General features: G+C 39.7%; 1 protein-coding gene across 1 annotated transcript in view; it reads right to left on the bottom strand.

Annotated features, from left to right (window-relative positions):
* Positions 1-8,841: 8,841 nt before the first annotated feature.
* Positions 8,842-27,662, bottom strand: part of LOC308655462 (uncharacterized protein) — a gene marked incomplete at its 5' end in the record, with an annotated part of 66,938 nt that continues 48,117 nt past the window's right edge. The window contains 5 exons of the mRNA XM_081305578.1: positions 8,842-9,386; positions 10,968-11,085; positions 11,375-11,513; positions 12,499-12,642; positions 13,592-13,818. Of these exons, the coding sequence (XP_081161704.1) occupies positions 9,383-9,386; positions 10,968-11,085; positions 11,375-11,513; positions 12,499-12,642; positions 13,592-13,818 (632 nt within the window). The 3' untranslated portion in view covers positions 8,842-9,382. The remainder of the gene's footprint in view (positions 9,387-10,967; positions 11,086-11,374; positions 11,514-12,498; positions 12,643-13,591; positions 13,819-27,662) is intronic.

The raw sequence follows: 27,662 nt of genomic DNA, 5'->3' as shown, positions 1-27,662 counted from the left end.
GCCCTGTTTTTATTTGTGGAGGTTACTGGAGATTGAACCCAGGAGTGCTCTACCACTGAGCCACATTGCCGGACCTTTTTATTTATTTACTTATTTGGAGACAGGATCTCATTAAATTTCTGAGAATCTCACTAAGTTCCTGAACTGGCTTCTAACTTGCAATCCTCCTGCCTCGGCCCTCTGAGACACAGGGATTGCAAGCATGTAATACCGCACCGGGCTCATGCTCCTATTTAGATTGTGGGACAATTCCTTTGGCTAAGATAGATGCGGATCACACAGACTCATCCCTGATGGAGCCAGGCAGATCCACAGGCTGATGGATCATTGAGGTTTTTTTTTTTTTTTTCTCCATGGAGAACAATGGCTGGAAAAGAGGCAGGGTTGGAGTCTTACCTCTGGCATTTGGATAAATTTCTTAATTTCTCTGAACATCAGAGAAATCTGAAATATCTGAAATGAATATAACACGACTGACCTAGAAAAGCCATTTGGAAGATTAAAATGGGATGATTTATATGGAAGTGCTTTAAAAACTTTAAAGCATTAATCAGATATTTTTGTTAAGATGCCATTCCAGTTACCTTAGGGCAGGGAATGCCAGCCTTCCTTCTGCTGCTTCATAATTAAGCCCTCCCTCACCACGCCATCTTTTTATTGATTTTTGATTTTACTTCTTGTGCTTTAGAAGTATCATTAAAGAAGTCATTTCCTGAGCTGACAGGTTGGAGCGTTGGGCCTACATTTTCTTCCAGCAGGTGCAGGGTTTCCATTCTAATTCCTAGGACTCTGATCCACCTTGAGTGTCTTTTGTGCAGGGTGAGAGATAGGTGTTAAATTTCACTCTACTATGGATTTCCAGTTTTCCCAGAACCATTTGTTAAATGGGCTATCTTTTTTCCACTGTGTTTTTTGGCACCTTGTCTAGTATGTGATAACTGTATTTTTGTAGGTTTTTCTCTTGTGCTATACTATTGGTATTAATGCCTGTTTTGGTGTCAATACCATGTTATCTTTGTTGCTGTAGTTCAATTTGAGGTCTGGTATTGTGACACCTCCTGTTTCACTTTTCTTGCTAAGGATTGCTTTGGCCATTCTGGGCCTCTTATTTTTCCAAATGATTTTCATGACTACTTTTTCTATTTCTTGAAGAACATCATCAGATTCAGCAAAATAACAGGATCCAACATCAATAACCATAAATCAATCATGTTTCTATACTCCAATGATGAATCAGCTGAAAAAGAAATTAGGAAAAGCATTGCATTCTCAATAGCTTCCCAAAATGTGTATGTGTGTGTATGTGTGTGTATGTGTGTGTGTGTGTATATATATATATTTTTTGAAGGACCTCTACAATGAAAACAATAGAACATTATAGAAAGGAATTGAGGAAGACCTTAGAAGATGCAAAGCCCGTCCATATTCTTAGATAGCCAGAATTAATATTGTCAAAATGGCCATACTACCAAAAATGCTATGCAGTTTAATGCAATTCTGCAAAAGTTTTATTGCTAAACTTATCCAAAAGCAATTTGAATAATAAAGTGAGATCCATTTTGCTCATATGTTTATTACTTTAATACCCTAAAATATTTGATAAATTGCCCCAAAAGAGATAATGATTTTAAGCCAAATGCCAGTAGAATAAATTAAGACCATTTACATTCATGTTGTCTTTTGTTTTATGGACTCACTTCTAGATGTGTGGATGGGATAAATGCCAAGACATCCTATCTTTTAAATACTGAGATTTTTATATAAAAGTAGCCCATATTTGGATTGGGCTTAGAGTGAAGTTCTCAGTTTAATTCTGTTCACCAATAATCTATTCACCATTGATCTTTCTGTAAAAATTACCATCATTTATGATCCCTACCTCTGTAAATTATTATATTTCTGTTTGAAACCTGGAAATTTTATAATTCTTTCTATATTATTGCCTCGGCTGGCCTTGTGTTGTTAACAAAAAATACACTTGTCTCTCTGAAATTCAACTGTCTTCCACAGTTAATGTTAACCTGAATAATTAAAATATTTTTGTTTATCACTATGAATGCATGGATTTATTAACTTCAACGTTACAATCTTTTAACACTGTGATTAGTTTTTTTGGTTAAAGATATAAACATACTTATTTTCCTATTTATATTCTGACCGCTCCCATATCATGTAGGTTGTATTTACCATTTGTAGTGGATTGTATTTACTAGAGGTTTTTTCTCCATGTTTGTGTGTGTTATTTGGTTAGGAAAGGTCATATATAGCTCATGTTTCACATTACCTTAAGAACATTTTGACATCTTTAGTCTCCTTTACTTGAAAAATGTCTAATATTTGTTTTATACATTTTACGTCATATCTTTGAATATCAGCTCTAATGGTCAGTATGACATTATTCACTTATTTCATGTCTATCCACAGAACTTGTCCCTTGTATTGTTTGTTATTCCAACCTGATCATCTATATCCCTGTTATATGTATTTCTCCCATCTTATCTCCACATTGGTTTTGCTTTAGATAAAATCTGAATAATATCACCAAATATTTAAAATTGAGTGTCCTTATTCTTCATTTTTCACTGGAATTCATTCTTACCATATTCTCATGATGGGATCATGATGCTCAGAGCTTGGCATAGTTCTCCTTGACTGTGGCCTTGATACATGAATATCTCAGAGAATATTTAGTATTTGTAGAAAATGATTTTTCTTTAGTATTTAGAAAATACTGTCTTGGTTTTGGGGATGGGAATGTTACATGTTTGAATTCTGAGTTTCTACTTTTTTCTTCTGGGATCTGAAATTTCCATGAGCTGCAATGAAGCATGCTATAAAATTCAATTTCCCCACATGATTATGAAAAAAATAAACTCAACCAGTTAAGTATTGTGGGAATATACCTCAACAGAACACAGGCTATACATGACAAACCCATTGTCAAAATCATGCTGCTGAATTGGAGGAAAGTTGAAAGCACTTCCTCTGAGAGCTGTAAGAAAACAAGGATGTCCCCTTTCACCACTCCTGTTCTCTATAGTACTGGGAAACAGAACAATAGGCCAAAGAAAGGAATAGGAGACATCCAAATAGGAAAAGAGGAAGTCAAATGATGTCTCTTGGTGGATCATATATTATATGTAGAATAAAACCTGAAGACATCAGCAAGTAGCTCTTGAACCTGATAAACACACTTAGTAAAGTTGCAGAATGCATAATTAACATAAAAAACCAGCATTCTTTATACACCAATAACAGGCTGACTGAAAAAAAGATATTTAAAAAGCAATACCATTTGCAATATCCCCAAAGAGTGCTTGGGAATAAATTTTACCAAGGAGATGGAAGATCTCTAATAATTAAAAGTATAGAACCCTGATGAAAGTATAAAGAGCACACACACACACACACACACACACACACACACACACATGCACACATGTTTGCAACATATCCCATGGCATGAATTGGAATCATTCATATTGTATAATGTTAATGCAGATTCAACCAAATATCTAGCAACAATTAATGGACATTGATTACAAAACCAGAAAACATAATCACAAAATTTATAGGGACCCACAAAAAGCCAGAATTACCGAAAGAACTCTGAGGAGATGGTGAAAGGGACAAAGCAGGAAGCATTAAATAGACTATAAAGCTGTAATAATAGCAACTGCATGGCACTCCACAAAATCAGACTCACATGCCTATTAAAAACTGAGAACTTAATTGAGAATTACATTTTTTACTTTGAATTAAACATTGAGATATCAATTTATCTTTAACCACTTGAATTTATGAAGATTCCATGAAAATACCTTGGAGAAATTACACTGTTCTTTGTAAATGGTGCTGGGAAGCAACATCCATACACAAAGAATTAATCTCTCTACCTCTAACCACATTAAAAAATCAAGTAACATCTCAGGATGTAGCTGAATGGTAGAGTTCTTACCCAATACATGTGCAGGCCTGGGGTCTATTCCCAGCACTAAAAAAAGAAATCAACTAAAACTGTACCACAAAATAAAAAGGAAGAATGCAGAGTTTAAAATGACTGAAAGAACACAAAAAGGAAACAGTTCAGGACACTGGGACACTTTTGGAAAGACCCCCAAAGCATAGGCAACAAAAGCAAAAATAGACCAATAATATTATATTAAAATAAAAAGTTTCTGTACAGCAGAGGAAAGAACAGAGTAAACATTCTACGTATTTAGAGGCAATGTTTTCAGACTATTCATTTATCTATTCAGAATACATAAAGAATTCAATATCTCAACAGAAAATAAAACAAATACTCTGATTTGAAATGGGTAAAAGATCCGATATTTCTCAAAAAAAGATATACTGTTCTTTTTGGTGACTAATGGTCACCAACTATATGCCAAAATCCTCAGCATCACTAATATCAGGGAAATGGAAATCAAAATTACTATGAGTTACAGTCTCACTTCAGTGAGAATGTGACCCACAAAAACCCAGAATTTGAGCTGGGTTCAGTGGCACATGCCTGTAATCCCAGCGGCTTGGGAGGCTGAGGCAGAAAGATTGCAAGTTCAAAGCCAGCCTCTGCAAAAGCTAGGTGCTAAGCAACTCAGTGAGACCCTGTCTCTAAATAAAATGCAAAATTGGGCTGGGGATATGGCTCACTGGCCGAGTGCCCCTGAGTTCAATCCCTAATACAAAAAAAAAAAAAAAAAAAAAAAAAAAAAAAAGCAGAATTTGTGCTGTAATAGAAAGAATAAGGGATTGCAAGACAAAAAAAGATAGTGTTGGTGAGGATGTAGAGCAAGAGCAACTTTACAATATTGATGGAAATCTAAGTAAGTAAGTCATTATGGAGAATAATTTGGAATATTTTTAAAACCTGAAAATAGCACTATCATATGATCCGTCCATCTTACTAATTTGTATATATCAAAGAAAATGAAATCATTATATCAAAGAGATACCAGCACACCCATATTTATTGTGGTAGTAGCCACAGAAGTCAAAATATGCAATCAACTTATGTGCCTATCTATCAATAAATGGATTCTGAAAATGTGATGTACATATACAATATAATAATATTCAGCCATTAAAAGAATAATGTCAGGTACAGCAACATCCATGGAAACAGGAGGAAATTTCATGAAATAAAAACAGAAAGACAAATACTGGTTATTCTCACATGTGTAAGTTAAAAAAAAATGATCATCTAGAAGAAGAGAGCAGATACTGGTCACCTAGGAAGGTTAGAGAGGATAGAGAGTGGGCAATGAGCACCAGAACACAGTAGGAGGAGGGGAAGTGGTTCTAATGTTACCTAGCATGTTAAAGAGACTATCTCTTGCAGTAAGTACTTATATATTTGAAAATAACTAGAGAAGCGTTTCAGGTGTCCAACACAGAAATGCTCATACATTTTTTATATTTCTTTCATGTCTCATTTATTTGATGCTCTATCTTAATGAATGCTCTATGTGTATTTGAAAAGGGGTGCATAGTCCTTAGTGGCACTACTTATTTCTCTGTGGTTGTCAATTTAGCTAAGATGATTGATTTGCTCCAGTGGATGGTTAACTTACTGTCTGATCACTCTGGACTTGTACAGACTTGGTTTATGCTCCATTAGGGGAAAACCTTGGAAATCCCACACTATTTCCAAAGGCATTTTAATTTGGCAGAACTCAACCAAAACATCCCATCTCCCCCATGGGATATATCTAGTTTGGTTTTAAGCTTTAGGACAGCTAGTCTAGAATAGGTCTTATTCTAAGGCCTGGCCCAAATATGAGTATCCAGGATCGATCCTGTGGAACAGGGGTTTGCATGCTTTAGAATTAACAAACCAACCAGCCAAAGGGTCTTTGTATCATGCTATGGGGTTCACTAAAAGACAGATTCATGGGAGTTTAAAGACTTAGTATTGTCTTTTGTATAAAACAAATTAATATGCAGAAATGAAACAGACTGTGGAGAAAGAAAATTCTGAATTTCAACAGGAAAACATCTTCTACACCTTCATGATTCATATTGGGTTTTCTATTGGAAAGGTAGAAGCTTTCCTCGTGGGATAGTACAGAGCCTGGGATTATACCAGCAAGTCCTGGATTTAGAGCATTAGCAGCTGGGGTTGCTGGCCAGCTAGGCTTGCCTGAAGCTGCAGATGTCAATGGTGCATTTTAATGGCTACCACAGATCTCCTGATTTGAGCATCTCTCAGAGATACAAACTTACGAGTTTGAGAAGCTCCTTTTCCCATCACCACAGAAAATGCCTTTGAGTCCCATGGATTTTATTTGAATTAGAGAAAATTGGAAGACAGTGGTACTTATATAGACTGAGGTTTTACCCTTTACTTTTCTTTTTTACAGAATGAGTCTGTTTCTGCCACACACAGGGAAAAATATACTTATAAAAATTATATACTGGAGAATCTATCTGAAGAACATTTTGTGTCAACTTTTAAAAAATTATTAATTCAAACAGTTATTTTTCTACAATCATAAAAGCAGAAATACAATAGCTTTCAAAAGTTTTCTCCAAAAGTAACTGAGGATTGTATCCACCATTTCTCAGATGTACAAGAGGTAATTTGTTGTTGTCATGGTAAAGTTGCTACTTAGTAAGCAGACTTACTAAGTATAAATATTGAAGTTGTCCTGTGATCATTGCTTATTTTACAAAGGCTACCAGCCCTTGAGGCATAGAGATAAAGGAGGAAAATTTGCAGGCTGCTGCAATAACCTCAGGGCCAGAGGTCCTTACCATTGGCTGCTTTATCTTTAAATTCAGTAATGGGTCTGAGGAGTTTCCAACCATTCAGCTAATTCTGCCAGCAAATACCTCTGTATTTCAAAGTCAAAATCACTCATGAAAATACTTAAAACTCCTGAGTGTAAAGCACAGGTTGACTTCACATCTCCCCATAGGGAGTGGCCATGTCTCTACACAGGGAGGTCTATTGAAGGGTATTTTGTTATTGCTGCTGGTAATGGTGGTGGTTTCGTTGATAATGATTACAGTTTTTGTTCTGTCATTGTTTGTGTTTATTTTTAACTATTTTTATAAAATGTAGACTAATAGCTTTATTTTAATTCTGCAAGGAGAAAGGACACAAGAATTTTCTGAAGGATTAAGATTTTTATTCCAAAATTTATAAAATGATGATTATCAATTAAGGTTCTTAAGTAAATTTATTGTTGTGACTCAATGACATGCACAATGTGTGTTAAACTGTCATCTGTGGCCCACCTGTATCAGAATCATCAGTGTGTTAAACTGTGTCTGCATCAGTATTACCTGGGATATTTACATAAAGAGGCAGATCCTCGATTAGAGTCCCACATCCACTAAAGCACTTGATACTACAGCCCAGGGAGTCGCTCCCACAATCCCCACAGCTGAGTGTAAAACAGACCCCCTTTTGAAAATGAAAATCTTCAAATTCTTTTTAATTTTGATCTTCTTTATACTGGTGATGGAGGCTGATGGATTGTCTGGCCCTGATGGGCACTGCAAAGGGGAACATGTACTGAGACAGGTTCCTGATTAACACAGTCTAGCTAAATACACTCTTGGGTATTTCCTGCCTTTTTCCCCCACTGTGACCTGTTTTTATAAAAGCTTTCCATACCTCTCAGTCACCAAAGATGAAGACAGGTCAAAGAAAATGTTCTGCTCTATCTTGCTCAAACCCAGGATGGAAAGAAACCAATTCTCCACTGCCATCCTGACTCCTGAGTTTTAATGCTGCAGAACAAACAGCAAAATATGTCCTTCCCTGTGAATTTGTAAAGGCACATCAAAAGTTTAAGAATCACTTGTCTTATCTTAGAAATTCTTGAAAAATGGCAAAGAGGAAAAATTGTCACTTTTTTAAAATTAGACCTCAGAATTAGCCAATAAATTTCTTCACGACAGTTTTATTTTCTATTCTTTTAAAGATTTTTATCATTTTTTAATATTAATTTTTAAATTTATTCTAATTAATAATATATGATAGTACTGTACACAAATGGAGCACTTCCTCTGGCTGAACATGGTGCAGAGTCAACACTAGTAGTGTAGTCACAAATGTATATAGGGTATTAAAGTCCCTCTCATTCCACAATCCTCCACACCTCCACACCCCTCCCTTTACCTCCCTCCCCTCTGTCCAATCCAAGGTTCCTTCATTCCCCACCACCCTGCTTTATAGATCAGCATCTGCTTACCAGAGAAAACATTCAGTCTTTGTTTTTTGGGGTATGACTTATTTTATTTTCTATTCTTAACACTTGTTCTAGGGACTAATATAGAAATGGGAAACAAAGACAAAAAGAAAACTATTTATACAAACTTTGCTTTAAAAGAAAAAAAAAGCCACTGAAAGACCGTTACAGTTTCACCCTGCCTGCCATCAGTGATGTTGGCCTTCAACGTATAGCTACAGCAACATAAATAAACCTCTATCTTACATTTACGCATACTAGGAGCACTCTGAAGACACAAAGGAGGCTTCAGTACAATTGGGGCCTGGCCCACACCACTAAGAAACAAGTAGAGGCTGCCATATGCAAGACTTTGCATAGACTTGGTGTGGACATCAGTCTCATATTCCCCTGAGGGAAGTTAGATTAGTAAAATGGCACAGCATATTTAATGTGGAGGAGTGGGGGCAGTAAAATTTGGAGAATGAGTGAATAAAGGAAGCAGATTGTGCTAGGCTATAAATGAGAGGGCCTCTTAGCAAGTCATCAATTTCCTTCCTCACATGGACTCAAAGAGGTGAGACCTGATGGTGTAGTGCAAACTCCAGCCTGGCTTGGCCTAGAGGAGCTACATGGTCAGGTGTGGATCTGTGAAAGGTGCTAGCTGAGTCTCACTGACACTGTCCAGCAGGGCCCTGCTGCTCACTAGGGTGCTTCTAGAACTGCCAAGGAGCTCTACATTGGAACCACATGACCCTTGTGTAGGAGGCAACAATTTCCCCAGAGTTGATTTTCTGAGGAGAGCTGCTGAGGTGAGAACTGTGTTGTGGCAGGTGCTGTGTCACTGAGGCTGTTCAGAAGCAGTGTCTCGAGGTTTAGCATGCACTCTTAGGTGCACTTTGTCTAATGAGAAGCCTGGTGGTCTTTGACTACTGGTATTCCATCACTGCCAGGAAGTCATTCTGCCTTTCTGACTACCCTAGTAGGAGACATTTCTGATCACCTCTTCAGACCTGCACCAGATTTGAAGGAATAGGGCCCAGGTGCTCCTTAGCAGATAGACAGTTGTTCAGATGTGGTGAGGGGGTTAGGCCTAGGCTTCCTCGTGTTTAAGGGACCTGTGGTGGCTTTGCTTCTTTTGTGGCTCCTGGAAGGCAAGAGTCTCAATGCTGGAGCACACAGAAGGACCCTTAAGGATTTCACCTGCAAGTAAACAAAAGAATCCTGTTCAGATGGAACTGTTAGACCCCACTTATGATGCCCAGACACTGGAATTAGGGCAAAGCATGAAGGAAGGTATAAACATGGTGGGAGGTGGTAAAAAGAATGAGTCAAGGGGATGCACTGGGTCTGGAGAAGATTCCAGGTTCCAGCTTAGAGGATAAGCTTCCCTGTGCACCCAAATCCCTGGTGCCCCAGCCATAGCCCTACTGCATATCATATGGTCAGATCCTACTACTGTCCTTTTATTACCCAGTTCATACTACATGTTATATGGTCTGAAGAAAAATAAAGGCCTTTGTCATATTCTAGGAAAATAAGGATGGAGCATGAAACATACACATGTAGAAACAGCCTGTACTGAAGAGGACATATTGAGGCAAGTTCCCCTGTTAAGTGTGTGTCTCATTTTTCTTAAGGAGAAGTCAAATTGGCAGGGACCTCAGAGATTATCTAAGTCTAGGTCCACCTTTAACAGATGAAGGGTAGTAGCTCACAGAGGCAAAGGGGCCAGCCAAAGGCATACAACCAGTTAACATTAAGCCTGGAGTTAGAGACCAGAAATCATGAACAAGGAGAGGGTGGGCTGCACACTGGAGGGAGCCAGCAGGAACTGGAGGCTGTGGGTTAACTTGGCAGCGATAGGAGGAGGCTGTACAGAGCCAATCCTCTAAGTGTTGTGATAAGAGACTCAGGAAAGAAAGCAATCCTCAGAGAAGATCCAAAGGGAATTAGAAAGCAAGAGCAGTTAATATACATCCCATGCTTGATCACACTCTGTGTGTCAAGGCTCTCAGGGTACAACTTAGGAACATTCCTAGAAGGCTCAACTGCTCTGATGTTTACCATATAAGTTTAAAGGTTTAATGTCTCATATTTAAAACAATCAGTTACACATCAAGATTCTCTTAATAGGATTTCTAGGGAATTATTAGCACAGCATTTAAATAAATGTAGAGAATATCTGATATATATATATATATTAATATATTAATATAATATATATTAACATTATATATATATATATATATATATATATATATATATATATATATATTAAAAATTTCCCTTAAAGTGTCTTTTTTTCATTATCAGTTTTTTTCTTTTATGTCCAGGAGACCAAGTGGATCTTCCTTCATGTTTTTGAAAGAAAATGAGGTGTTAAAATAAAATGCTGTTCTTAACCTAATTTTGTGCACTAAAGTCAATTTATAAGGTTATGCCTTATTTGGTTTTTCATAAAGTAGTTCAGGAAAGTCCAGAATGCACATATGGCCTCGAGATCTCTTGGTAGACAACTGATTCACAGGGAGACTTTGAAAGTTTCTTCCCTCAAGGACCAACTGAACTGCATTTCTCTGACTCCTTGCTTGACTGACATCAAGGAGAGAAAATTGGGCTAAAGGGGACAGATGGTGACGAGAGGAGAATAATAACAGGGTAGAAAGCTGAGCGGGCAGGAGGGTGAAGGTATGGAGTCTTAAGAGGAGGCTATCCAGGAGCTAAGACCTGTGCGGTGGACCAGATATCTCCTAGAAGGTAAAGGAGGTCAGGGTCACTTACAGATCTGATGTCAGATGGTGATGTATTTGAAGCAGGCTCTGTGACTGTGTAAGACGCAATCGTTGCTTTAGCTCCAAGTTAGTCCTTGCCTTCTTCAAAACATCATGTGTCCTGGTCACTGAAAGAAGAAAAGAGCCCCACAAAGAAGGAATTTCCAGCTAGGCTCTACTTGCTGGGCATGCATTTTCTAGAGCATTTTCTTCTCACCCCTCAATCATGGCCTATTGCTGACCCCTTTGTCCCTGCTCCCTCTGCAACCACAATTGCTCATGTCACAGGAGGGTTGGACCCAGTGCATCAGACTCTCCCCTCCCAACATTCCAGTGCCTCTGTGGTCACTGTTTATCTGCAGCACAAGTGGGACATCTGCAAGACCATCTGCTGCTCCACAGCTCAGGGGCACCTACGCTGGCTGACAATGAACTGCTCCATGTTCTCCTTCTGCTGGTTGGCAGTCTTCAGACGCTCAGCTGTGCTCTCAAGGAGCTTCTCCTGTTTGGATACTTGGGCTCGCAGATCCAGGAGCTCCCTCTCCATTGACTCATCCTGGGGAAGAAGGACAAGCTCTCAGACAACAGTTTGGACACCAAACATATCCAGTTCTTTGTGGTTCCTACCAATCAGAAGTAGAACTCTATAATCTTCTCAGCACTTGCAGACTGAGTTTCCTTCATTATAGCTTCTCAATCCCTCAGTTCAGAACAGTTGGAAAAAAGACCACAGGTAGGAATGTTGAGAACCTGAAAGCCCCCAATCAAGGATCAAGGAGACCCTGACTCCAGACCCACAGCAACTCCCAACTGTGAACAAGACCTCCAAATCAGTCCTTGCAGAAGTTTTTTCTCACCCTTCTTCTCCCATCCATGCAGGACTTGGAATTTCAGAGATACTATGTCTGGGACACAGGGCTACCTGATGACAGTGTTCACATTTCAAAATGTCTGTACGAATCTGAAGATGGTAAAGTGCTTCCTTGTAATTAGCATAGTTTTTCCCCAAACATACCAGTTACATTAATATGGAAATAAAAACTAGGGAGCGGATCCAGATACTAGCCCACCCAAGGCAGGACAATTCTTTAGGGGCTCTACCTTTTCCCCAGACTGGAACAGAGATAAAAGGTGTGTTGGGATTCTAGGAGCATGACTGAAAGAAGCTGCAGGATCACAGTGACTTCCTTTGATCTTTTGACCAAGAAGCCCTGAGGAATGGAGAAGCTTCAAAGGCCCCTGAATTTCAGCTCAAACTTCAGATTTATTGGAAGCAGATATTTATAGATTATCAGGGCATCTATGTCTGTGCTTCTCCATTTCCTTTTCTTCTCTTTGAATTATTATCTTGGAGTTTGGGGTGTGAGGACAAAGTAAGGTAATCAGAGCTTCAATGAAAACATCCACCAGGGGTCTCCCTCCAGGATGCATAGCACAACCTATGTAGCTCCTGACCCTCAGAAAGCCCTGGAACTGAGAATACAGAATCTCATGGGGCAGAAGAACAAAGCTTATACCAGAAGACAACACTGGCCTCTTACCACTTTGCCAGGCAGCCCAGGGCCGTGGAAGCTTGGTAAAGCTGCTCTCCAGAACTTGGTCAGGAGTGAGGCTGACTCATCTAGGATGTGCTGCAGGGCATGAGCACTGCTTCTTAGCTCATGGAAACATTTGCTGCTTGGTGCCTGTGGAAAGGTGGGAGGGAGCCATGGACATCACTGAAGTTGAGACATCTCAGGGCTCATGACATTGCAGCCCTGCACAAGACTCAAGCTTCCTTTGTTGATGAGGCACAAAGCAGGGGCTGCTTGAACCTGGAAAACCCTAGCTCATCCCTTTGAGGTCCCAGGACTTAAGTGTGGCTCCTTTTACCTGGAATGACTCCTCACCTGGACACCCTATATAAGGCTGTCAAAGCTCATTCCCATGTCATGTCCTCTACAGACCTTTTACCTTCCTCGCATGCAATAAAAGACCCCTCTGCACCAGTGAACTTGAGGCACAAGAGGTGACTTCTCACATTGGGCCTGTGGCCCCTTAGTTGGTTTATAAATAGGGGTCTGTGTCTTGCCCTGAAGTGGGGGTTACCTGGATGCAAGGCACTGTCTATACATCCATGGGTCTTTGGTGGCTCAGACAGCACAGCCATTGGCCCTTGTTGTCTCTGAACAGAGATGCACTCTGAGAAGCATTTGCAGATTGCCTCCCTCCCATTGCCAGGTTCTTACTCTTTCCACATATAAGGATGCAAATCCCTCACTACCTGTCCATCTGACTGATTTTAATCCACATGGGCCAGCATGACTGTAACAGATAATGAACCATGAGACAGTGCTGATTTCAACATCATACGGGCATCAACTCTTAACAAATACTTTACTGAGGATGGTGGCAACACTGCACAGACATCTCTGTGGCTCTGAGGGAGAATATCTAGTTGGCTTCCTGTACCACAGAGTAGAACATAGAATGAATCAGGAGATAGGGAAGCAAGGGCTTGGCTAGAATAATTGGAAGATGCTTTCTCTGTCATTGGGAGATGCAGGCCACAAAAGTAAATAGAGGAGAAGAAACTAGAATTAAGGACAAAGGGCACAAAGAAAGGGTGAACCCAGGAGCTACAGGTGTGACTACCTCTGAGCTCTGAGCTTCAAGGCCCAGGAAGTTGCATGTGGGCCTCAGGAGAGACTGGATCTTTTCAACCAGCTGTTTCCCCTCCCCAATCTGCTCTCTGAGAGCAGTATAGTCATCGATGTGGCCTATGATGTGGCAGCCATGCTTGTTGGCGAAGGAGCCATCCATAGAATCACCCTCTAGCTTCAGAGAGTTCTTCATTCCTGAAGGATCATTTGAATCCAGCTCTGAAAAAGAAAACCACAATAATAAGGATCTGCTGTTATTCATGATAATATCCTCAGTTCTCACCAGTGCAGAGACAGTGAGAGAGCCCAGGTTCAAGAAAGGCAGCCTTCAGAAATGCAGGGTGGCTCAAGCCCATAGACACCTTTTGGTTTCTTTATTTTTATAATCTTTCTTACATCATTACATAATGATAAACTTTCCAGAAGACAAATTTTGTTTTCATTGACAAGTGGGCTATTCAGGACAATATTATAAACATGAAAGTTTTCTGGATAGAAAGGCACAGACAAGTGAATAAGAATGTGTACAGGGCAATGACCAAAAGAGAGCAATAGGACAACTGTGGCAAGAAGAAGAATGAGAAGAAAGGCAGCCACAGAGGAGTCAAGGAACATGGACGATGCTTTCTCTGTCAGGAGAAAAAGGATGTCGCACACAGAAAATTTTCTAAATTCCCATGACACACAGAGGACCAACAGCTATTTGCATTAATAATTTTCCTTCATTGTGTCCAAGCCCTTTAGTTGTCATATTTATACCATTTGTCCTGGTGACAATGACAGTATCTGAGCCAGGAGAAGAGAAAGAAGAGCTGTGGAGGACCAGAGTTAGAAATCTATGCCAACACCCCAAATACAGAGGAAATACCTGAATCTAGGGAGTAAAAACAACCAGTGTCAAGGACATCACAAACAGCCTGCATCCCATATCATGCACAGTCTAGCCTTCACCACACAAGATCTAAGGTGCCAGGACTTCCTTCTCATATCATTAGCGTATATATGTCACATAGAAAAGCAAAAGTTAACAGATTGATATGTTTCTATTATTTAGGAAAAAAAATGTTTGATGGATGGATATTCCACATGAATGTAACTTCCAGTAAAAACTTGTTAGGTACAGTTTCATAAACCACCTTTATGTATAATTTTCTATGTGCTTTCTAGTACAATGCCTTGTAGTGAAACTTCAATATGCACAAAATCACATACATATATAAAATACATATACATATGCATATATGTGAAATATGTATATGTTAAAATATTTATCAAGGGCTAGGGTGCAGTTCAGTGGTAGAATGAAGAAAAAGAAACCACTCTATAGAGTATGGCAGGTCTGGCACACATAGAAGAACTTGGGTTCAAATTCTCTGTATTACAAAAGTTCATCAAAATGTAAACTATCAATAAAAGGAGTTCCTGCTAAGAGGAGAGTGGGTCAGAGCCAGGTTCCAGTTCAGGCCTCTGGGGCTGGGAACAAGAGGAAGAGCAGGGACTGAGCCATGCTGCTGCATCTCAGCTGGTACATGGGAAAACAGTGACAGGGAAGCCCTGTCAGGAGGAAGTGAAGAGGAGACTCAACACCACACCCACCATGGCAGCTCCAAAAGGGCAAGGCAGCAACCTAATGTATGCTGAGCACTTCCTGGCAGCTGGGTACTGTGCTTAACAGTTTACAGATATCTCTTACTTACAGGCCACAATAAAAAGTCCACGAAATAGTCCACTTTCATCTGACACTTGAGGTCATTATCTGAAAAATGTGTATTCAGCGCAACAGAGAAAATAAGGATTAACATGACCCAAGAATATTTGGCATGAGAATGTCAAGGCTCAGACTTAGAGAAACCTGAGCAGAAGTGATTGAGGATATGGCCATGGAGGTGATTGGAGAGCATGAATCAATTGGTGTCCCCAAAAGACAAAACAGAAGACACAGAGTGGAATGTTGTGTCAAGAGGCTGGGGAGTGGGACCTCTGTTAACACTCAAATTAAAACTAGGGAGGCAAGATAGAGGCTGGATATTGAAGAGAGCCAGAGAAATCTGGTGAACATGCTTATCTGAAGAGGCAGGCAAGAGACTGGGGCACAAGTGGATGTCTACCACGTGGAATAAATGTGCCTGCCACCCAGCACTTTTCCACAGCCCTGGTTTCCTTAGGGACAGGAGCATTGTGCCACATACTGAGGTCCCCCTAGGTGAAGAAAAGGAAGCCCTTCTAGAGAGTGTGGAAGGTCTGTGATACTGAGACGGAGCCTAGTGAGGTGGAAGGAAGAGCAACTAAAAAGCCAAGCACCTGATTAGGTCTCTAAGCCCTGTAAACCCAGCTTGTCTATTAATGTCTCAGTGCCCCTCTTTGCCAGTTGGATCATGTAAAATATAAAAATGTAGTAAAACCTGTCCTACTATAAATGACATTGGAAAACACAGGCTCCAGGCCAGTATGTGTCTCCCACCTATAGCCAAACTTCCACAGAAATTTGTTTTTGCCTTTTTAGGTTTCATAATGATTTTCTTACCTATATTTCTTTTTTAAGATTAGAACTGGGTAGTTGTACATAGTAGTGGGTTCATTCGGACAAAATCATACACACATGCAATTTGACTTCAGTTAATGATTGCCCCCTTCCCTCTCTCTTTTTTCTCCCATTCCCCCTAACATTTCCCAAATCTTTTTCATCTACTCTACTAAACTTCCTTTTGCTCATCTATTAATTTATATTTGATTGCTTCTTTCTACCTATGCATAAAGGTGGCGTCCCCTGTGGTATATTTATATGTCCACGTAACAACTTTTTAAGAATTCATTCTGGGGCTGGGGTTGTGGCTTAGTCGAGAACACTTGCCTCAAATGCCTGAGTCCCTTTGATCAATCCTAAGCACCAGGTTAAAAATATATATAAATATATTGTGTTCATCTATAACAACAACAAAAAACAATCATCTGCATTGCCTCCCCTTACCCATCTCTGCACTCTGCCTCTCAATCTTCTCCATTACTGATCTTTCCTTTATCTGTATGATATCCTATCCTGCCCTCCCCATTTCCTTTGTTTTACTCTAGTTTCTGCATGAGAGTAAACATTCAAGTTTTGAGTTTTTGTGTTTGGCTTATTTCACGTAGCATGATATTCTCATTGCTATCCATTTACCTGTAAATGTCATTATTTCATTTTCTTTTATGCCTTTGAAGAACCCCAGTGTGTGTGTGTGTGTGTGTGTGTGTGTGTGTGTTTACACACATATCATATATATGTGTCAGAATTATAAAATTTATTTATCTATTAAGGTGATTCCATAATTTAGCTATTGTGAAATGTGCTGCTATAAACATTGAGGTAGCTGTCACTGTAGTATGCTGATTTTAGAAGTTTTGGCAAAATACCAAGGAGTGGGCAGATCCTCATAGGATGTTTACATCTCTAGTTTTTTGATGAATCTCTATAGTGGTTTCTGGACTTGTACTAGTCTGCAGTCCCCTTAACACTATACAAGTGTACATTTTCCCCACAACCTTGCCTGCATTTTTTTATGTATATTCTTGAACATTGCAATTCTGGAGTGAGATAAAATTTTAGTATTGCTTTCATTTGTTTTCCCTAATTGCTAGTGATGTTGAACCTTTTCTCATCTATTTGGCTATTTGTAATTTTTTTGTTAAGAAGTTTCTATTTCATTTTTTCTATTGCCCATTTATTGATTGGGTTATTTGGGATATTTTTGTATGAAGTGCTTTGAGTTATTTATATATTTGGGGTATTAATCCCTAATCAGATGAGTAGCTGACCAAGATATTTTTCCCATTCTGTAGGCCCTCTCTTCACACTCTTCTTTCTTTCCTTTGCTGGGAAGAAGTTTTGTAGTTTGATGACGTCGCACTTATTTATTCATAGTTTCAGTTCATGTACTTTTGAGGAAGCTGGTGCCAGCAATAATATGTAGAATGTTGGCCCTATGTTCTTTTCTAACAGTTGTAAGTTTTCTGGTCTAATTCCTAAGTGTTTGATTCATTTTCATTTGAGTTTTGTGAAGGGTGAGAAATAGGGTTTTAGTGTTATTTTTCTATATAGTTATCCAGTTGTCCCAGAACCATTTATTAATAAAAAGGCTCATTTCTCCAATGTATATTTTTGCACCTTTGTTAAGTACCACAGGGCTCTAAGTATGTGGATTTGTCTCTGTCTTCTATTCTGACCTATTGGTCTTTGGGTCTATTTTTTGTGACAATATCATGCTTTTTGTTACTAGAGCTCTGCAGCATTACTTATTGTCGGGTGTTTTGTATTTAACAGTGGTACCAATAATAAAAAACAAACTGAAATAGAAAATTAGTTCAAGAATTAGATAGTAGGAGACAACTATGTAGGCTAATATATTAACATCCCAACTTGAAGTGGTGGGAATTACAATATATATATATATATATATATATATATATATATATATATATATATATATATATATATATTAGGAATACAGTATTTTTCTTTTGGCAGAGCTATTTTTGTTTAATACTTTTACTTTATTTATTTTTAATAATAATATCGGATACCATGGAAAGGGGTGTCGAGTGGTTGTATAACATTCCCTCTCTGCATTTCGGAAGCCTATGATTCCTTGTGGTCTATGTACCACCTACAATCCATACACATGTACAGTCTGTGCCACCTGGAGGCTGTTAGCAGCTATAAGCAATGCAGCAGAGGAGCTGGCTCCTTATTGTAAATCAATTGTATGAAACTGTGAAGAGAGATCGGGTCCATAATCCTTATATTTTCCACATACTACAGAGGCAAATTGGACATTCCTCCTGATATAATTGTGTTCTATGTCCCTAGGGAAATGAATAGATGTCCTCAGAAATTAAACTGACTGGAGGTTTCCAGCAGCCTCATGTCAATCCAGGTCAGGCTCAGGAAGAACTGGGTACAAGAGGGCCTGCTGCCCACTACTGTGTTCTCCACACACTCTCCTTGAAAATTCCTCATTGTCACCACGATCTGCTTCAGTTTTCTCAAAATTTCTTCAATCTGACTGTTTGGCTCCATCACCCTGAGAACACACCTCATCATACTCTCATTACTGGTGTCTAGATTCTTCCACTCTCCTCCTCACTACCTTCTCTGGTTGTGAAGTCCCCCAAAGATCAACTCTCCCGTCAGGTTTACTTTTGTTAAGATACAGCGGCACAGTGTTACCCATGCTGGCCTCACACTCCTGGCCATGAGAGAACCTCCTGCTGGGACCACTGAGCCCAGCCTCACTAGCCTTCTAACTCACTGTCCTGCTCTTACCATGGTCCCTCTCTGCTTGTGAAAACTATATTCCTACATCCCCCTGAATAATTCCAACTCCCCATCTTGCATTTGAAGTCCTCATTCCTGGCCCCACAGGGTTATCCAACATCACATCCCAACACTCCCATACACCATCCTTCCTTGTCAGGCTGTCTCCTCCCTGACTCTCACTCTGCTTCACTGTCTTCTAGCAATCAGGTCTTTGTCTACAGATGCTGCTCCCTGCCTCTCATGTACTGTGTGTCCCCAAGTCTCAGTTCATCCATCATTAATCATCTGTCACTGAAGACACTCAGTAACATGCATGAGAGATCCTCTTGACCTGAAGGAGAAAGTATCTTAAACCAATATACCTGTTTGTGAAAGCAATGGTGAAACAGACAAAAAAGGAGATTAGACCTGGAACGATTGAAAATGGCCACTGACACAAGAATCTCTTCATGGACTCTTGGCAACGTGGACAGTTTCTTCACAAAGGTCTTGTATGCCATGCTTACTACCAGCCACTCTATCATTACATAATTTTGGTGGGAAGGAGAACTCCTTTTATATGTCCAACCCCTGACATCCTGGCCCATTCCTTTTCATGAAATCCTATTTAGTCTCATTATATCAAAAACAAATCTCCTCCCCTTCAATCTACTTCTTTCAGTTCCTTGAGGCTGGATCCCTCAATCATTGTGTACAATATTTTTTTCCACTGTGTCTAAACCTCCAGCCCCTCCTATATATAGTGTCTATCATGAAAAGGGGCCAAATCTGTGAAGTCCCTTGGGAAAGTCTCACCTTCCCACAAGGATATTACATTTAAACTACCTTGAACTCAGACTGAAGGGCTTTGGGGTAATTTAGTCTCAAGGTGGCTGTAGCTCAATGTAGACTCACTCTCTCTACCACTTCTGTGAATGACCACAGAGCCAGGTCTACCCTCTAGGTCATCTGCAATAAATATTTTAAATCGGGTTAGAATTTTGTCATGTTTTCTGTTGCCTGCTTTTAGCAGGGAGGAACCCTGCTGACATTTTTCAAGGCTCACAGTAGAAGATCCTCTACAACTATTGGAGCCATTTATCAAATTCTGAAAGTATTGTTACATGCCATTAGTGGGCAAGATGGGAAAGTCCTCAACAAAATATCAAGTTGTAGCTTAGTTATATTCATGTTGTTTCTGCAGGGCTTTCTGTGTACACAGAGGACAGGTCTGAGTAGAGAGGTCAGCACCACTACTGTAGTTACAGCTGTGTCCTGTTCACAATATACACATTAGGGTCAGAGAACCCACACAGGATGAATATTTGTACAATTGGAATGCTCTTTTTCTTCATTTCAGATTCATGTATAAAGGTGACTGTGTCCAGCTCTATTTGGAGGGAATGGATGAGGCACTGGCTCTTCCCAGGGACAAAGTATACTGATTAATAGCTCAACAACCCATGTGAGAGGCCTTATGAATTCTTTGTTCCAGAGAAGCAATGTCTCTGTTTCTGTTTGAAATTGTCTCAAAAACATTTGTAACATACAGAATTAGGAATGGGTGAACACCCAACCCAGCCTCATCTTTGAAAGATCAGGCTGCACAGCAGTAAAAATATGTTGGCTGAGGAGTCAGGCAGACATGGGCCCTGTGTTCCCACCACACACTAGTGGAGATTTGGGGGCAGTGACCATGCTGAATCTCAGTGTCCGCAGCACTACTGTAGAGACACCACCAACTGTGGACAGTGTCTCTTGAGGATTTAATGGAGTAGTCTGTATACAGAGATCACCTGGCAGTGGTTATAGTTCACCACATGTATTGTATTTCTGTTTCTGAAATGTTGTGACACTGAGATTAAACCTTTGCATCACTGCCCCTCAGTGGAAATGGGAAAAAGAAAAACATGGTCACACCTGAAAAGGCACTGACTAAAGCAAGGGTTGGGAAATAAATTTAGTCAGTTAATTTTACTATAAAACATTCGGATACAGGGAGACATCACAGACTTCTGCTCTTCCTAAAAACTGATTTAATGAGTAAAGACTCAAGAATTTCAAAAGTTTATCTGAGGAAAAGTTGAACTCTACCTTGAGAGAGAGGAAAGAAGAATATATTTTTTTTCTCTACATACTCTATAAAGCTACTATCACTCAGGGCTCTTGTTCAACAAGAGTGACAATCCTGGAACTTGTGGAGAGAAATGCTGTCTGCTGTCTGAATAACTGGGCCAGTTCCCCATCATGTACACTGGCCATTGACAATTTACATGAGAACATAACTCTCAGACGGAACAGATGATTCAACATGTAATCTCTGGAGGAAAGAAACATTTGTGCTCCTTTGGGTTGAAACCTACAGCAATGTATGGTGGAACAGAAACAGGAATGACTGATTGAAGGATAGCCTTCTCAGAGGAAGCTGAGAAACTGAGTCAACACTCAAGAACCATAAGAGACTTCCATATGATTTTTGAATATTCTATCTCATGAAAAGAGGAGAGGAAATCATTAGAAAATAAATGCAATTTCCAAGGACACTGCAGAAGGAATGATTTAACCCCTTTAAAGACTGAGGTCTGACCAATCCCTCCTGGAACAAGTTGTAGAGATGTCTGTGAGATGCTTCTAATCCCCTCCTCCTAACTCCAGTCTACTCGCAACTATGGCTGGCACAGTGCAGACAAGGATTAAAAATAAACTGACCTGGCAAGAAAAATAACAAAGCTTCAGATCCACCTGACCTCTACACCTGTTGAGAAACAAACTGGGTCTCCTGGCTCTGCAGGCATATGTCTCAGCCTAGATAGTGGAGTTGAGTGCAGAGAATTTGTGATTTACCAGAGACAAGTTGCATTCATCTGAATTAGGATAAAAGTACTCACTGGTTCCATCCACAGTAGAGCTGACTTTAGGCTCATGTGATGGGAACACAGAGCTTCTGACAAGTTCTTGTGTGTCACATGAATCAGGATGACCAGCGTCCCCAAAATATTTTTCATCCAGCTGGAGGTCATTCTCTTCCTCTTCCTCCAGTTCACTGTTGAGACTGCTGGGACAGCTGAGGCAGGGAAGAACAAAAGATGAAATCATGGTGGTTTAGAAATTACAGTCTCCCAGCTGGTCCCGATTCAAAGCTGAAGGGTGGAGTCCCAAACAGGTGCCTCCCTTCAAAAATGATTCAAAAAACCATTTTCATCTCAAGGACATAGTTTAGGTGCCATGGTATGAGAGAGAGACCAAGGGCCACCATTGCTCAGTGTACTGCTAACAAGATAACAAGCTCAAGAGGAAGAGGGCACAGCTCTGCCTATAAGGTACAGTCACAGAAGGATCACACAATGAGAAGCATAGCAGGGGCCAACCTTGTGCATAAAGCATGGTGAATTTTAGACACAAGTGTCTGATCAATAGTCTCCTGAATTGAAGAGTCTCAGAGACATTTTGCCTTCTTTGCACATCCATATTATGACACGATATCATTTTTGTTCTATCTACTTTTCTTGCTATGGAATACCTGTTGATGAGCTCAGGCTAACAGTACAGAAATGATTTTTGGATCTCATCCTGAGTTTGACCTTTACAAAGGGAACACATGATTTATTTAAGATCTAGAAGTGCCCAAGGCTGCTCAGTTCTTCTTGAGCAGACTCACTCTTACAATACCATAAAGAAGACAGAGAACTTTGCTAATGGGTTCCATCATCTTGGATAGAATCAACAACTTCACTGCAATCAGCACTCCTACTGTGCCTTTAAGAAACTTTGACTACATTTGACCTTATGCTCTGTACTTTTAGGATTCCTGCACCCCTTTTATTTTACCCATTTTTTTCTAGCCCCTGGTCATTCATTGTTACCTGAAATAAAGTGACTCTTCTTTATCACTGTCCTCATTGTCATGGTGTTCTGTAAACATATTCAGAAATGTAGAAGTCATTAAATAACTCCACTTTACTCATTCCAGTACAGACACCTCCCTCAGAAGAAGACATAATTTATGTATATATAATTCAGGGAGCAACTAAAGGACTTAACCTGGAAGAACTCACATGTTGAGTTTAAAGAAATAGTCTGAGATGCTATGCTGATCCATCATGCACAACGTCTCTGACTGGGTGGATCATTATTATGGAATGCTCTTCATGTAACTGGACAAAGTCAAAATGCATTTTGGTCTCCTGAGCCCTGGATACTCTTCCAGGTTCTTCTGGATTTCACTAACTGCAGCTTCCTTCCTTCCACAAAGCTCATTCCAAGACTTAGTGGCTCTGGGCCCCCTCACAATTCTCAAACAGAACCAGTTTCATTCTCTAGGAAGAGGATTAAAATACCTGAGCCTCATTTTTCTCAATACTAGGGATTATTTTTAAGGATCTCAATGTTAACTTTGGCAGTGTACTAGAAGGAAATTCCTCTTTCAGAACTTTTCTGGTATAAACCAATATTTCCACCACCTGATTCTAGCATTTTAATGTAAGCAAGATTAACCATTTCAATGTTCTCTTTTTTTTTTTTTTTTTGTTACTGCGATTGAACTTAGGGGCACATGACCACTGCACTACATCCCCAGGCCTATTTTGTATTTTATTTAGTGATAAGGTCTGAGTTGTTTACTGCCTTGCTTTTTCCTGAGGCTGGCTTTTTAAATTTTTTAAATTTTTTTTATTTTTAGGTGGACACACAATATCTTTATTTATTTTTTTTTATGGTGCCGAGTGTTGAACCCAGTGCCTCATGCATGCTAGGTGACTGTCCTACCACTTGAGCCACATCCCATGCCCTCTGAGTTGGCTTTAAACCCAAGATCCTCCTGCCTCAACCTCCTGAGCAGCTGGGATTATAGGCTTGTGCTTGTAATCAAAGGATCAAACATGAGCAAGAACACTGTAGGAGAGATCAGTTGTCCTAGGTTGTAAGAATAAGGTCATGCAGAGCCCTGATATGCACACACATAAATGGTACCTGTGAGTATGTTACAGTCCCTACAACTTCCCTGCTCTTGTTAGTTCTAGGTTTACCATCCTGAATTTGTCACTGGACCCTCAGAAGTATAATTAATAGGAGTGCATTTGTGTTTTAATGGGGTAGTCATGAGCTGCAGATAGACAAAGGGAGACTTCATGCTCACCCAAGGGATCAGCACTGAAGCACGGGGGCTGGTGGATATCTGATGATTCAGAGTGACTGGGGCAAGTGTTACAGCCCTCATTCAATACGTCCTGCAGGATTTCTTTCTCCTCCTGTGGGGCTTGTCTCAGACTGGAGGGATAAAGAGTACGATTAAATGAGAGTAGTAAATATGAGTCCCAGTTGGTCTAAATAGAGGCCTAAGGGAGTGGTCACAGAAGGGCAAGAGGGTACTCCTTTCAAAGAGAAAGAAAATGATCCTCCTAGGATATGGGAAGGGTGCACATGTCTTCATGACAGGAGATAGGAAGAGGGGCTCAATCTACTGACTAGAAAAGAGCTGAGGACAGAGACTCCAATCTCCCTGTGTGATACAACCATGAGCCACAGCATACACAGAAAATGGACTTTATGTGTGTGTGTGTGTGTGTGTGTGTGTGTGTGCACGCATTTTTATATGTGTGTGTGTGTGTATGTGTATTCCCCCCACCCAAGGCTATGACATTCCTGCCAAAAAGTCTTATCAACCAGAAAGAAACCATATTTATATCTCATACTCAAAGGACCCATACAAGACAGGAGATGTAGATTCTGTGAGGTAAACAAACAAACAAACAAACAAACAAAAACAAAACATTCAGTTAGTTTGATTACTTCTAGTTGGATACAGACAGGAACGACAGAGAAAAGAAAAACACCTCCTTAAAAGATGGACTTTTTCCGTGATTGAGGAATGCAGTCATACCAGCAGCTTGTGTTTGCCTTTGCATGTGAATAGTGTGGACACTTTGTATCTCTTGGTTTGCTCATCTGGGGACCCTCCTCATATTTAACCCATCCTCTTCCAGGCTCTTAACACTCATTGTTACCTGGGAGCCAGCAAGTCCTGTTCTTTTCCACTCTCCTCCTCTGCACCACTCCCTGAAATCAAATTCAGAAACATCCAGTCAGTTAATGAGTAGTTTCTACATCACTCACTACAAACACAGGGGAAGCCTGAACTGAATGGAGAATCATTAGTCCCAGACCTTTACCAACACGGCTGTTATATGTCTGTGGATCTGATATGGTACAAGAGAATACTGTGAAAAAAGGTTTGAGCTATTCTTGAGGATGAAAAGGCATTTTCATGTCTCCAGTAGAAATCAGTAACTGGGAATTAACCTATGCCCACCCTACACTTCCCTGTAAACTAAAAGTGGCTGTAGTCTTTGTGTTTCATTATTCATTATTGTGTTTTCATTATTCCATTGTTAGTAAACTGAAGGCAAAATAACAATATATTACTTCTGGAAATGATGGATTTCCTTTTGATGAAAGAAAAGAGGAGAAAAAAATTTGGAGAAAATCTTTTTCGGAAGCCTTCGGGACTGCCTTATTTCACAAAGCATGATAGTCTCCAGTTCCATCCATTTACTGGTGTATGATATAATTTTATTCTTCATTATGGCTGAGTAGTATTCCATTTTGTATGTATACCAAATTCTTTATCTATTCATCTGATGTAGGACACCTAAGTTGGTTCTGTAGCTTGACTATTGTGAATTGAGCTGCTATTAAATATTGAAGTGGCTATTTCACTGCGGTATGCTGATTTTAAGTTGTTTGGGTATAAAGTGAGGAGTGGGATAATGGGGTCAAATAGCGGTTCCATTCCACGTTTTGTAAAAAAGCTCCACACTGCTTTCCAGAATGGTTGTACCAATTTGCAATTCCACCAGCAATGTATTAAGTGAATCTCTTTCCCCACATCCTTGCCATCATTTACTGTTGCTTTTATTTTTAATATTTACCATTCTGAGTGGGGTGAGTGAATTCTCAGTGTACTTTTGATTTACATTTCTCTAATTTTAAATTAGATTTTAAATACTGCAACCTCTGGATCAACCAAGTTTAGGCAGCTTTTCTGATCTCAGGTTTTTCTGTACTAAATCTGTGTTTCTCTGTGTTCTCCCCTCCATTTGTGGGGAATCTTTGCTGCTTTCGGTACCCATGTGGCAGGTGCGTTGGCGTCTATATATTCTTATTCTTTGTTTTTGTACTCAAATTTCTGATTCCCTAGTCCAATTGAATGTACACTATTATATTTTGTGAAATTCCTTTTTCATCAACCTCAGTAAGTGGATATATTCCTGCTGCTGTGCTCATGAGACAAGGTAATGCAGCTTTCCACTATCACACCATCTTCTGGTCTTGCAATACAGCTTTTTATCCAGGATGATTGCTCATCAGTTTTAACACTTTTCAGGTTGATGCCATCCCATTTGCGGATGTTTGATTTTATTTCTTGAACTTTAGGAGTGTACTTAAGGAATTCAGTTCCTGAGCCTCGATGTTAGAGTGTTGGGCCTACATGTTCTTCTGGTAGATGCAGGGTTTCTGGTCTACTTCAAAGGTCTTTGATATGCTTTCAGTTCAGTTTTAAGAGAGAGGGACTAAATTTCATTTGACCACATATGGATTTCCAGTTTTTCCAGCACCATTTGTTGAAGAGGCTATCCTCAGCACACTATAGTGATATAGTCACATCAATGTTTTTAGCAGCACAATTCACAATAGCTAAGCTATGGATTCAACCTAGGTTTTGATATATATATACACAAACATGTATTGCTCAGCCATAAAGAAGAATAACTTTATGATATTTGCCAATATATGGATGAATCTGGAGACTACCATGCTAAGTGGATTAAGTCAATCTCCCCAAATACAAATATCACATGTTTTCTCTGACATTTGGAAGCTAATCTACACTAAGGAGGGAAGAGGGGAAGAATACAAGTTCCAGGTATTAGACAAAGGGAAATGAAGGAAAAAGAGTACCGTAAGGAAAGGAAATGAATGGTAAGAAAAGGAATGAACCTGACATAATTTTGCTGTGTACATATAGAAACACAATGCAGAGAATGTCACCTTTATGTACATCAAAAGCCTGGGGTCCTAATTAGAATAAGATATATTCCAGGCTTCTATATGATATCAAAATGGGCTCTACTCTCATGAATAACTAAAAAGTAATAAAAAACAGAATAAAAAATGACACTTTAATTTGCATGTTTAAGTTAACAATCCAGGGGGCTGGGTTTGTGGCTTAGTGGTAGAGCACTCGCCTCGCATGTACAAGACCCTGGGTTCGATCTTCAGCACCACATAAAAATTAATAAGTGAAATAGAGGCATTATGTCCAACTACAACTAAAAAAAAATATTAAAAAAAGATAACAACCCAGGTTTGAGTTAGACTTGTTCCCTATGAAAACCCCCAGAGAGAGATCTATGTGCTAGTAACTTAGGAAAGACTCATTCCCAGCAGAAAGAGGTAATGAAGTCAAGGAAATCAGGTACAGAAGGCAAAAAAGTCTAGAAAGTATAGAATTTAAGGGAAGGTAGCATGTGTCTGAAAGATGCTCTTCATAAGGTTGGGACCCTAATCTGACTGGGCTTCCCTGTGTCAGTTATCAAGAATATTAGGAGACCAGGTGTGAGAACAGAGCAGAGTTCAGAATGTAAACAGGAAATGTAGATGGAAGGGCAGGTCAGGGCTACAAGGCCATGGGAAATACAGATAAGACCCAACAGAGGCTCCATCTGCTGTTGGAGACAAGCACAGGTGAAGAGAAATCACTGCAGAAGGATGAGCTACAGTCTTATAGAGTTAA

The sequence above is a fragment of the Spermophilus citellus genome (assembly GCF_964194105.1).
Source record: "Spermophilus citellus genome assembly, chromosome: 9".
Classification (NCBI taxonomy): Eukaryota; Metazoa; Chordata; class Mammalia; order Rodentia; family Sciuridae; genus Spermophilus; species Spermophilus citellus.
The sequence above is the reverse complement of the archived record's forward strand: the minus strand, read 5'-3'. Positions and strand labels throughout refer to the sequence as shown.